Source organism: Haplochromis burtoni, unplaced genomic scaffold (genome assembly GCF_018398535.1).
Source record: "Haplochromis burtoni strain Fernald_Lab_line unplaced genomic scaffold, NCSU_Asbu1 Contig_395, whole genome shotgun sequence".
In the NCBI taxonomy this organism is placed as follows: domain Eukaryota; kingdom Metazoa; phylum Chordata; class Actinopteri; order Cichliformes; family Cichlidae; genus Haplochromis; species Haplochromis burtoni.
Window position 1 is genome coordinate 349490 of NW_024582756.1, and position 12317 is coordinate 361806.

General features: G+C 38.1%; 3 protein-coding genes across 4 annotated transcripts in view; 2 read left to right on the forward strand and 1 right to left on the reverse strand.

Moving 5' to 3' along the window:
* Positions 1-1394, reverse strand: part of hspa4a (heat shock protein 4a) — a 13750-nt gene extending 12356 nt beyond the window's left edge. Inside the window, exon 1 of one of the 2 annotated variants that reach the window (XM_005944227.2) lies at positions 1057-1394. In XM_005944227.2, coding sequence (XP_005944289.1) covers positions 1057-1163 — 107 coding nt within the window. In that variant the 5' untranslated portion in view covers positions 1164-1394. The remainder of the gene's footprint in view (positions 1-1056) is intronic. The other variant, XM_005944226.2, reaches the window with a different exon arrangement.
* A 1711-nt stretch (positions 1395-3105) lies between these two features.
* Positions 3106-9189, forward strand: zcchc10 (zinc finger, CCHC domain containing 10). The gene is made up of 4 exons (XM_005944223.3): positions 3106-3231; positions 6249-6410; positions 6563-6604; positions 8872-9189. Exons 1-4 carry the CDS (start codon positions 3191-3193, stop codon positions 9113-9115), a joined length of 489 nt encoding a protein of 162 aa, XP_005944285.1. The 5' UTR covers positions 3106-3190; the 3' UTR covers positions 9116-9189.
* A 2704-nt stretch (positions 9190-11893) lies between these two features.
* The window catches only part of aff4 (AF4/FMR2 family, member 4), a 29474-nt gene continuing 29050 nt past the window's right edge, over positions 11894-12317 (forward strand). The window contains exon 1 of the mRNA XM_005944229.3: positions 11894-12315. The gene's annotated coding sequence lies outside the window, so the exon portion shown is untranslated. The remainder of the gene's footprint in view (positions 12316-12317) is intronic.

Sequence of the window (12317 nt, forward strand, 5' to 3'; positions counted from 1 at the left end):
TTATCTTATACGTGATCTACTTCTCTGACACATGTTTGCCTTGTAAATTTGAATAAAATTAAATAATTTTTAAAAAGTCCAGGTTGATTCACAATAAAGTATCTTCAGCAACTTAATGATGTATACATATTTCATATAACCATGACATAAAACCCATTTTATATATATTATATTAAATTTTTCTGACTTTCTGACTAGTAGGTGCACATCTAAGCATAAATTGGGCGTTAATGCTTATCTTTTTCTTTCCCTGTTTAATACAAACGTTATAAATAAATTACAATATAATAACTGGTCTTATTTCATTTTATTAATACTCTTTGGGAGGGAATTCTAAATTGTAGAAAATACTGTAAAGACTTTAAAAATTAGTCACGATGACTGAAATCTAACTAATGGAATTACAAAATGCGCCATGAACCCAAATAAGCAGAATTCAAACAATATTAAAAAACCTTTCTGATAACAATATGTTTTTCATGTAATAAATACTATAGAACCTTACACCGTTTAAAACATTAAAGGCTAAAAGACATAAAAATTTGCTAGAATATTCCAACAAGAGATTGGCCGCTGTCGTCATCGTACAGAGCATAACGCAAGGCGTACAATTTGCCACACGGGGCACACCGGTTGGTCGGAGTTTACGCCTTGAAGACAAGCACAACTACTTAAAAACGACAGGTGGCAAACACCGCCCGGTCGTGTTTTAACCGGCGAAGCCACACCAATTCTCCAAACTGTCATTACCGTTAATAAAACTATGAGCTCAGCTAACTTGCTTAGCTTCATAATCGGTCTTGGAAGGCGGTGTGAGCCTTGTGAGTTAATTTCTAGATGGTTCCATGCTCACCATAGACAGGCTCAGAAATGTATCACTAACTTACACGGAAAAGCAGTTCAATTTCCCAGCTATGAGCACAAATGGTCGCTGAAAGCAGAGAAGTTGCGTTCACGTGTATTACAGTGACACAGGTGAGACAACACTTATAAATGAAAACCTGTCCTGTGTAGCTATCCTTCACAAACTATAATAAGATTTTACTTGGTACTTACGGTGTACATCTGTCGCTGTACTCATTGGCGATTGTCTCGATTCCTCCAGCTCGGGCTACAGCTACATAGCAGCTTTGAAAGCCCAAGTCAAATCCCACCACTGACATCTTGAGCGATATATGTCTCCTAGGTTTATCTTTGTATACAGTATGATTTCTGTAAAGAAAATAAACCTGTAACTAGATTTTAAAACATAAAAAAGATGCTCCAGTCAAGTGAAGTTGTTAAGCTGCTCTATCTTAAATACTTCTACTCATAATCCACACCGCTGATTGTTGCCGGTGTCTCTGATGTGTGCTGGCAGGCTGCAGCGGCAAGGTCTGCTTTACCGTCTCGCCCGCAGACATCGCGAGATTTACAGGGTTCTAGCGCTCTCTGGACTTTTCCATATCCACGTGAAAGACAGTTCTCCAACAGTCGAGGTGTAGGGAGAAAGCTCCATAAATTTCTTCTTATTTAATAATAATAAAAAAAAAAACTCCAAGTTTAAGGTTTACAGTAAGTGAAATCAACTAAACAACTAAACAACTAAAGCATAGCAATTTTTAAAGTTGTTGTTACTGAAAAAGATTAGTTTTTAAATACGTTCTCCTTAGTAATTTTCATGATATAAAATTACCAATCATTATAAATAATTAGTATAAAATAGTAGCTGACATAAAACGTTTTTGGTTTGGTTTGCAAAAACAAAATGTCATTTATTTAAGAATCTATGAAACAGAGAAGAGAGCTGATGACATGTAAACGCAGCTCTGACAAATCGTAAATGCAGGTGGGTGTGGTGACACTTGACTGCTGAAAGTGTGCACTGTGTTGGTGACAGAAACCTGAATGCTTAACCTCAGTAACTGTTTCCACAGAAAGTGGAAATAAGAAGCTGGGGAGAAATATGATAAACAGAATGTTTATATGCCATTATATGCTGATTGTAAACGAAACATTATTATGTGAGGCACATTTTTTCCTTTAATGTAGTATAAATGAATCACATGTATCACAGTACTGCACTAAACTCTAATTCATTTATATTTTATTTGAAACATAGTAAATCAATGCACCAAGATATTTAAACATGTTCAAACCAAATGGAAATACAAGAAAAAACTGAGTTTGTGAGTTTGTACACATATTTGGATAATGCTTTTGCTGTATTGGCAGTGCGTTTGGTATCACTGTCATGCTTTCCAGACTGTATTGCACGGAGGATCAAACTCTGACTGTGCTTTTCTGCAGTCATAATTTATCAGTTTTAACAAGAACTCCAACACCATGAGATTTACATGATGGAGGGGATTCATATCTGCATTTTGTTTTACAGATTCTACAGACACTCACAGTTGTACGTCTCTCCTGACCTCTTCTGCACAAACTGATGATGATTTGACTCACAAATTTCAAATTATACTGATTTTCAGACCACTTTTTTTTTCTAATTTAGCATACCTCGGGCTGTTTCCCATTCTTAAGAATGGTTTCTTGACACTCACTGAGACCATTTCGTCAAACAGTAGATGGATTAAGAGAAGGGCCAGTGTCAGGTCTTTACTGGATTTTGTCCCGTTTCTTAAGGATGACTTTGAGATACTTCTCATGTGCCGAAGAGAGCCTTTTTTGTAGTTGTCAATCACAATGTAACGACATACAATTTGAAATTGTGTCTTTAATTGTCTGATCTGTATTGCCACCATACTCATTTATCACTTAGATGGCTTTTGTATGTTTGAATGATTCATAGGTCAGAGTTAAGTGTCTTAAACAAAAACAAAACATTCCTACGGAAATGGTTACATACACAGACTGGACTGAAACGGAGGGAAAATAACAGCGAATGTCCAAAGGAAAACTTTGACAGAATTCAGGAAGCCTGCAGAACCATTGCTCAAGAACACTTAGAATAATATCCTGTTCCTTATAAGCAAAATATCAAGAAAAATGAGGAGTTGCTCAAGACTTTTGCATAGTATTATTTAAAAAAAAAAGCACACAAAACGTCAGGGCTGCTGTGAATTAAATGTTAATGATTACAAATACATGCAGTAGACATTCCTTACCCATAGGAGGCGATAACGGAGTTGATTGGGCCGGAAATACGCGCTTATTTAACGCCAACAAAGAAGAAAAAGTAACCTGCAACATGGCGACTCCCATGCATAGATTAATAGCCAGGAGGCAAGCGTGAGTATAATATTGTTAATTGACTGTAGCGCTGTGGGTTTTGTATATTCGTGAGTACTACAGGCTGTTGAACAGCAGCGAGGTTGAGCTGCTCGAGCTCCGTGTCAGACTCAGGGGCCGGTGAACAGTGAACGCAGCTCCAGCGCGCCTCTCTGTGCTCCACATCATTATTAGCTTATTTATTCTTGTAGAGGGTGTCTGTTCAAGGCTGGTTGACGCCGTGAATGCCACTTTTGTCACACTATCTGTTTCAAGAACGACAAATAAAATGTCGGGTCTCTGTCACGTTTCTGCGCTCACTTGTTTATAAAATTCAGGCGGATTTTTGCCGCATTTTAGTGTCTGTGAGGAAATGTTGAAAATATTTTTGCATTGAATTGTAACACAGGCAACACAGGAATGTCCCGCTGGTGCTCGTTTTTTTCCCCCCAGCCATTTATCACGGTCTCAAGTTTGCACCGGAACTTATTCTGATACGTGAAAATGATTTCATCTCATCTTGAGCAAGGAGAACTGCAGGGTGGTGCTCCTTTTCATTATTGTTTTTCTTTAATGAGCATTTAAATTCGTATAGGAATAAGAGGTCGGCCCATCTTCATATACGCTGCATATTTACTCACTGTAGAAAAAGCACCTTTAAAGCACTGATGAAGTTAAAACTTCCAACTTCTTCAGCAACTACAAAGCTGTACCTTTGTTTATTAACATTTACAGTTGTGGTCCAAAGGGGTCATGGTAATTTGGGGCTTTTAATGATTTATTTGATCTGTTCTTTCTAGCAAGTTGCACCTCAACCAGACATTTGGTAGCCATCAATAAACTACTGTCAGATTTTTGGCTGGATATTTGAGCACTTTACTTGGCAGACTTGTAAGAGTTTATTTAAATTGGTTGGTTTCTTAGCACTGACCTGGTTTTTAATTTTCAATAGGGTTGTGGTCAGGGCCTTGGGAAGGTCTTTTCCAGAAGTTTTGGCCCCCCCCCCCCCCAATTTAAAAAAAAAAAAACAAAAACAAAAAACAGTTTTGATGTTTGCTCAGGATCATTGTACATTTGGAACATCTAATTGTGTCCAACTTCCAAATGTTTAGTTCTTGATTTGAGGGGAAGTTGAAGAATTTGGAAGTAATCCTCCTTTTTCATTATTCCATCCCCTTTGTGCAATGTACAGGTAGCACTTGCACCAAAACAGCCAGAGAGCAGGATGCTACCACCACCATGCTTATTCTTAGGTTTAAAAGCCTCACCTTCACTCCTCCAAACATACATCTTGTGGTTTTGGCCAAATAGCACCAATTTTTTTTTTTTGTCTCGTTAGACCATAAAACCTTTCTCAAGAAAGCATTTCACTTGTCCATGTGGGATGCAGCATATTTCAGTTGAGTTTGAAAGTGTTGATTTTGGAGCAGGGGCTTCTCGCTTGATCAGCCCTTGACCCTCTCAGTCTATGTCAATGTAAAACTAGCTTCACTGTGGACAGTGATGCTGATGTTCCAACAGTTTCCAGTTCATCATCAGGATCAAGCGCTGGCGGTTCCGCAGTTGTTCCTAGATGACACATTTGAATAAAATTCCTCCAATACAACTTCCCAGTTTGTGTAAAACTGGAATTCTCCTTTTTACTGTAGATCTTCAGTAAGTTCCTTGGGCTTGAACAGTTCAACCTAGTGAGTGCTGTAAGCCAAATCCTTTTTATGCTGGCAAAGAGAAACTACCACTTGCAGTCAGTCATGATCACTAATGAGAAGTTAATAGGCCTTGGCCTTTCATGTTAAAAGACACTGAAACTTTCAATGCCACTTTTTAAAATATTTAAGTAGGGATAGGTATCGTTTAGGTTTTATCCAATACCGGTGCCAAATCGGTACTTTTGAAACGGTGCCTGTGCTTAAACGGTGCTCGAACCGGTGATTAAAGAATGGAGAACACAAACTTTGTCCAAAAACCTATCATGTTTAGCTGTTTTGTTTGTTATTTTTTTACCAAAAAAAAAAAAAATGTCAGCCTTTTCTGCAGCTATAGGGCATATGGTATCACTCTTGGCTGGAAGCAGTGCTTAAACAATAGAAGAAAAAAAAACACAAACTTTGTCCAAAAACCTCTCACGTTTAGCTGTTTTCCACTTTTTCTTTGGTCATTTTAGCCTTTTTGGCCAAGGTGAAGGGAGTATCTGCCATCAAACAAGAAGACAGCCGCATGTAACTACGATGGTGTTTGCTAGTTCACCTTACATGCATTAATATAATAACGTTGTTGGCGTACTTAACGTAAATTACACACGAACAACATTAAGCTACTCGCCCAGAGCTGATGCTGCCATCATCATCCATCGTCATTTCTGCTACACTGGCAGGGCTAGGGGCCAGGACTCTCCCCTTCGGGTTCTTGGGAGATGTTGCTAACTCCAGGTTAAAAAACAAAAAAAAACCCGCTATGTGTCGCCAGGTGTTTCATCAGATTCGAGGAGTTACCTCCTTTGCACAGTATCACCTTAAAGCACTTGCTGCAGGCTGCTGAGTTTGCATCTTTTGCTGTGAAGTACAGCCAGACTTTGACCGCGTCACCTTGGGCATTTTTAATCTGTAGCTCTGCTATAAAAGAACGTACGTACGTGGGCCCGCCTACTATCCTTGGAAAGGTAAAATGATTGGCTAGAATCCAAAGTGTATGACATCTCAGGAAAAAAAAGCACCGAAATGTGCGCTGCTTTTCGGTCTGGTTACTACCGTTTATGTCAGAACCGTGCCATAATGGCACTGGATACTGGTACCCATCCCTATATTTAAGGGAGTGTATGTATATATTTAAGTATGTATGCATACATTTGACACTTTGTGGGGATAGAGAGGGGGGGGAAAAAGAATCCAAGAAAGTAATTGAAAGTCCAAACTTACCATGACATTGACACCTACGATGAGTGGATGTAAACTTCTTACCACAACTGTATGTGACAGCAAAGAGATGTACCCGCAGCCATGTTTATTTACATTCATATTAGCCTTTGTTGTTACATACAGGGAGGCAAACAAACAACATGTGCGCTGCCAGAAGTGTTTGGAGATGGGACACTGGACCTACGAATGCACCGGGAAGAGGAAATATGTGCACAGGCCATCAAGAACGACTGAGCTGAAAAAGAAACTCAAGGAAAATGAAAACAAACCCCTCAGCATAGCTGGGTAAGGTGTCTTGATCAGATTAAGCAATTTTATGTACAACAATACCTCTGTGTTAATATAGATATTTGTGCATCAGATTATTTTTTCCTAATCACTAATGATGTTCATTAAAAATCTTTTTTTTTTTTTGTTTTAAATATTTGTCTCCACAGACCAGGCACAGAAGGCTCCAGTGAGAAGAAAGTGAAAAAGAAGTAAGTAAGGTGGACCAACTGTCACAACTGATATGATGTAGTTATCAGACCTGCTATAAAGTAGGGTTGCACAATTATTATTTATTTTCTTCTTTTTTTTTCTTTTTTTTTTTATTGGTACTGAGATCGCAATTTATCAGAACTGTGATTTTATTGACATATTCATATTCAGACCAATGGCTTTTACATCCATGTAGTGTGACTCCTGCTAATATACACAAACTTTAGAAATCAGTGCATCTCTTAGATGATAAATAAGCATCAAAACCTATTACAAAAAAATAAGACCTTTACATTATGCAGTATTCCGGTTAATAAGCAGAGAAATAAAGTGTTCATCTGTCGTAGTCGTAAGTTTTCCCCTCCCCCTTTTTTTGGTACCTCCATGATGTCTGTGAATAAATTGTGTAGCAAAGTAGTGGAACGTGATTTCAGTGCATCTTTGCAAGCTTTATGAATATGCCAATGGGCCTTGCAGGCTCACATTCATGGACATCGGAGTTGAGGTTGGACTTGCGTTACAAGAATAAGTCCTGCTTTCCAACACTGGCCTGTGGAGTTGAACAGTTCATGTATTACATTGCTAAAAAAATAACTTATTACACAAAATGATACTGGGTAACATTCATAGCAGAGAAGAATGGTTAGATTACGGTTTTGCAATTCAACAAGTTTTAGACTGATTAATTTCCGGGGGGAAAAATCCTATAAACCAAGCGATACGACTTAGTTTGTTTTTGGTGCTCACACTTGGTCACCTGAAAGTCGATGAGGTCACATGGGAGCTATAGTTGTGTAACCTGGTGTTACAATTTGCTCAGCGAGGGATTCCAGCAAGGTGCTGGCATCCCTGAGTATCTGTTTCGGAGCTGCTTCCCTGTTTTGAAACTTTAATTAAAACCAGTCTGTTTTAAGTGAGTGAAACGTCCCTAAACAGCTCCCTCTTGTGGAAGCTCTTGGTGACTGCACATCACTACATTTGCAACCTTTTCAAATCTCTTAAAGATTGCAGTGTTTTGTCTCATAGCCATAATGTCTAATCCATCAACCTAACTGTTCTAAATGTCATTTGTGGTAATCTTAAACACTTTGTTTATCCGTTGAAAATGCATTAAAACTTTTATTTAATTTTTTAATGGTAGATTCTGGTCTCATCACAGCGATGTGTTAGAAACACCATTGTTGTAGTCTGAGCTGTGATTACAGCAAAAGCACAGTTGTTACTAATAACAAGTCACAATGTCTCTGTTTTGTTCTCCCAGCATGTGCAAAAACAGGACTGTGAAACTGAAGCAGCTACACCAAAACCTGTTGTTTTTTGTTTTGTTGGGGGTTTTTTTTTGTCTTTTCCTCCTTGACACCTTTGCGTTTCTTACTGCGACAGCCATAAAACAGCCACAGCACTCCTTTCAGCTGAGCACTCTTTATCTTTCCCAAATGAATTAACCTTCTTCTTTTGAGAGCAGTAAGAGTGCCCGTTTGGGTCTATTTAACTGAAGATTGACTCAAAAGTTTGCCCCCTGGTGGTAAGGGTGCCTGACACAGCAATTATTCAATGGTTGTAAAAGCATTATAAGAATATGTGTGGTTTTTTAAAAAAAAAAAAGTTTGTCACTTGAATGCATTTTAAGCCAGAGTCGACTTGAAAAACCTCTCAAAGTTCTGCTGTCCCAAGTGTTGTGACTTTCTTAGTCTTGCTTGTTTGTTTGAGGGTCGGAGGGGAGAATGCCATCAAATCCCATCAGTACCAGACATAACAGGGGTATATGAAAGTAGCTGTTCAGAATTATAACACTGTCACTCCCTGCTCATAAAAGAGGCAGATAAAGGCCTGATTATCATCGTGCGACTGTTCTGGTCTTTTCAGCATCCAAAAGGAAAACCGTAAAATCGTTGTCACGTGTGCATCCGCGAAGTCTGCATGACACCCAGCTGCACCAATTTCCCCATCGTGGAAAAAATGCAGCTTACATGTATTATCTCATCACGCTACACGTGTGAAAGGGCAACTCTGGATAATGTCCCAACCCACATTTTCCTAGAATTCGCGTGTGAGAAAACAAATTGGTGTGCATGTAATGTTCCAGGTATGCAAAATCAGCACTTGTAGTTGACGTTGTGTCCTCTGAGTTCCAGTGTTTGTAAACGGAGTATTACAGCAAGTGAGATGCACCTTAGGGACTGTAACAGGTACAGCCTGAGACCTTAATAACCAAACCTCTGGTGTTCAGCGTTGGATATTCAGATTTTCCTCCACTTGTTCTCAGGGCTAAAGACTCGAGCGACAGCAGCAGCGGCTCAGGCGGCTCCTCCAGTGACTCATCGTCAGACAGCAGCGATTCCTCCAGCTCCTCTTCAGATGACAGCAGCAGTGACAGCGACGATGACAGCTCTTCCTCCTCCTCATCCTCTTCTTCGTCCTCCTCATCTTCGTCCTCAGACAGCTCAGACTCAGGAAGTAGCAGCGATTCGGATCAAGGACCTCCTAAGAAGAAGAAAAAGAAGAAATAAACATTGTGGAATCAGCAGGATTTCTTGTTGTTATTTTTCTTTTCCTGATTTTTTTTCTTTTTTTTCTTTTTTTTCTCCTTATTAAAACAACAACAACTGAGTGGATATGGACTAAGGAGAGGAGACACGATGTCACAAAAGAGAAATAAGGCAATTCCAGTGTTACTTCTACTAGTGGGATATTTTCTTCAATTTTTAGGTCTATTAAGGATACAAACTTTAAATATCCAAAGCAACGAATGTGATTAATCAAATGAAATCTTGTGATTTTGTACTTTAGTATATTTTTAGTGAAACTTAATCTGTACAGCTCAAAATCTTTATAAAACAGCAGCATATCTAGAACTGAAAAGACATGATACAACCTCAGTATAAAAGATTATATAACAGTTGTGTTTTAGTCTGAATAAAATTAGTTACGCACACAAAAAACTCTTGTTGCTCGGGAATTGGATTTGCTTGTTTCACTGTAAAGCTTTTTTTTTTTTTTTTTTTTTTTTTTTTTTTTTAAAAACCTTTTTGAATTTGCTATTGTAAAATTTTTATTTTGCTAAAAAAAAGGGGGGGAAAAGAAACGCATTATATGATTTTAGATATATGGGTTTAGGAATAAAATGTCAAACAGTCTTTTTGTTCACGAGTTTACAAATAAAATATTTTTTAAATCAGCATATAGTCATGTGAAATACAGGTTATTGTAGTTTTGCATTTTCTAATTCATTTCATTTTCACTTTGTTTTTACGTTTAGTTGCCGTTAGTTTTCAGAGAGGATTTTCTTTCTTCAGTTTAGTTTTTTTCAGTTGATCATTTTAGTCTTTTTATTATCAATATAGGGAGGGGATATGTCAGTTTCAGGAAAACCAAGGATTGCAGTAAAAACAAAGCTGACTCGGTCTTGATGACATCTAGAGTCTTAATAAACACATCCATCAATGCCTCATCAGGCAAGTTGTAACAATTGTTTTTTAAACTTAGGGTGTTTCCTGAATATGCTTTATTTTATTTTTTAATAAAAGTATTTAGTTTTAATTTTTAGCTAGCTATAATAACCTTAATCTGCACATAACAAAGAAAAACCCATCTTGTGTCAGCAGGTCTTAAAATTATTCAACACAACCTCATATGAACGACACATGACATAGTAAATCATTTTTAACCTTAGCCAAACTACAGAAGCAGTGTGTGGGAAAACCAAGTATACCCTATGATCCAGTAGCTTGTAAAACCGCCTTTAGCAAGAATAAGTTGAAGTAATCATTTTCTGTATGACTGACAGTTGCTTACGTTGTGGAGGAATTTTGGCCCACTCGTTTTTTCCTTTCTTTCTTTTTTTTTTTTTACAGTGTTGTTTAATTTCATTGAGGGTTACCGTTGCATTGCGTTTGTTTATGCTCAACGTTCCTGCTACAGCATTTCATCAGGATGAGGTCTGCGCTTTGACTCGGCCATTGCAACACCTCGATTCTTTCTTTTTTTTCCAGTTATTGTGTTGCAGATTTAATGCTTTGCTGTCAATGTCCTCTTGCACAACTCAATTTCAGCCAAGCTTTAGCTGACAGTCACATGGCTTCACCTTTTACTCAATGACTGCAAAGTTTCCAGGTCCGGTGGTTGCAAAAATACCTCAAATCATCAAACCTCCACCACCATGCTTCACAGTTGGTGTGAGGTGTTGATATGCTAGTTCAGTTCTAAGTTTACAGTGCGTATTATGGCCAAACATCTTCACTGTGTACTGATATGTTTAAGGAGTTTGCTCTTGTGGTTTGTTTAGATGCAACTTTGCAAACTTAAGCTGTGCTGGCCTGTTCTTGTAAGAGAGAAGAAGCTTTCTCCGGCAACCCTTCCAAACAAGACATACTTGTTCAATCTTTTTGTAACTGTACTCTCATGAGCTTTAACATTTAACATGCTAACCAAGGCCTTTAGAGTCTGAGATGAAGCAGGGTGTACTTAGTTTCTCACACGTTTTGGTTTTTTGACTCAATTTTTGATGAATAAATAATAACAGTGTAATATGTCACGTTTTCAAGTTTAACTGAGGTTGCATTTACCTTATTTTAAGACCTACTAAGGACCAGATGTTATTTTACATTATGTCCTGATGCCTGAAACCTTAGAACTGAAAATGGATCCACTTCCTTCTTTTCATTCTATGTCCATGTCAGGCAGTATTAGTGGGAAGTGCTGTTGTCTTCAAAGATAATATAAAATCTTGTAAAATTATTGTTTTGTAGTAATTAAAATATAAACATAGAGTTTAGCATCCAACACAGACAGTCAATAAGGTTACAGGACACCCAAAAGCTGCTTTGAGCCTTTTAACCAATGTAATGTCAGTTTTTGCTGCGTATAGGCACCTGTAAAGTCAGACATATTATTGCACATCCACTAAAGGTGTGAAGTTGGAGGCAGAGTAAGACATCACAAAGTAAGTCATTGTTTGAAAGATTAAAAAATGAATCATATTACTATTTAAAACGTATTTACTTATTAATCATGGACGCGGGCAGCTAAATCTAGATAACTAGGGTGTGTGTTAAAGATTAGATGAGCTATGAATTAAAAGCAGGGTACGGTTTGCCATAACCTGCTGTCCATGGTACAATCAGGGAACAATGAAACGTGATTTCCTAAACGTCAAAGTCTGGTCAACCTTGCGCGTCACTGAAATGCTGCATTCACACCGAATGGGAATTACTTAGAGCTATCCGAGGGGTACGATAAAAAAAAATAAAACTCGCAACTGCTAAGAAGGCTCAATCGTGTTTTTAAAGACATCGTCAGCGGTGCTGACGTGTTAATTAAGATTTACTTTATGACAGTGTTTACTGTGTCGGATGGTGGGATTGACAGATTTCCGACAGCGCGAATGCACCACCGCTTTGCCATCCATGCATTCAGTCCTGTCTGTGGTGGTACCTGCTGGCTGCTTAACTTAGCTAGCAGTCTTACCTATCAGTTCAGGAGTAACCAAAAAATGAACGCGAGAGAAAATGATTTTTATTTTGTTTCCCTCTCGATGTGTCGTCGTGTTTTAAGGAAAAGATGAAGACCATCCACTTGGTTTTAGTATTTTAGCCGTTAGAGCATTTTTTTTTTCTGAATCCGTTTTGCGTGTAACTGGAAGTGGAAAAGACAAAGAGAAAAAGAGCTTTCCAATAGCTAGAATGGTTTGGGCCTAAAAAGAAGACAAGAGGT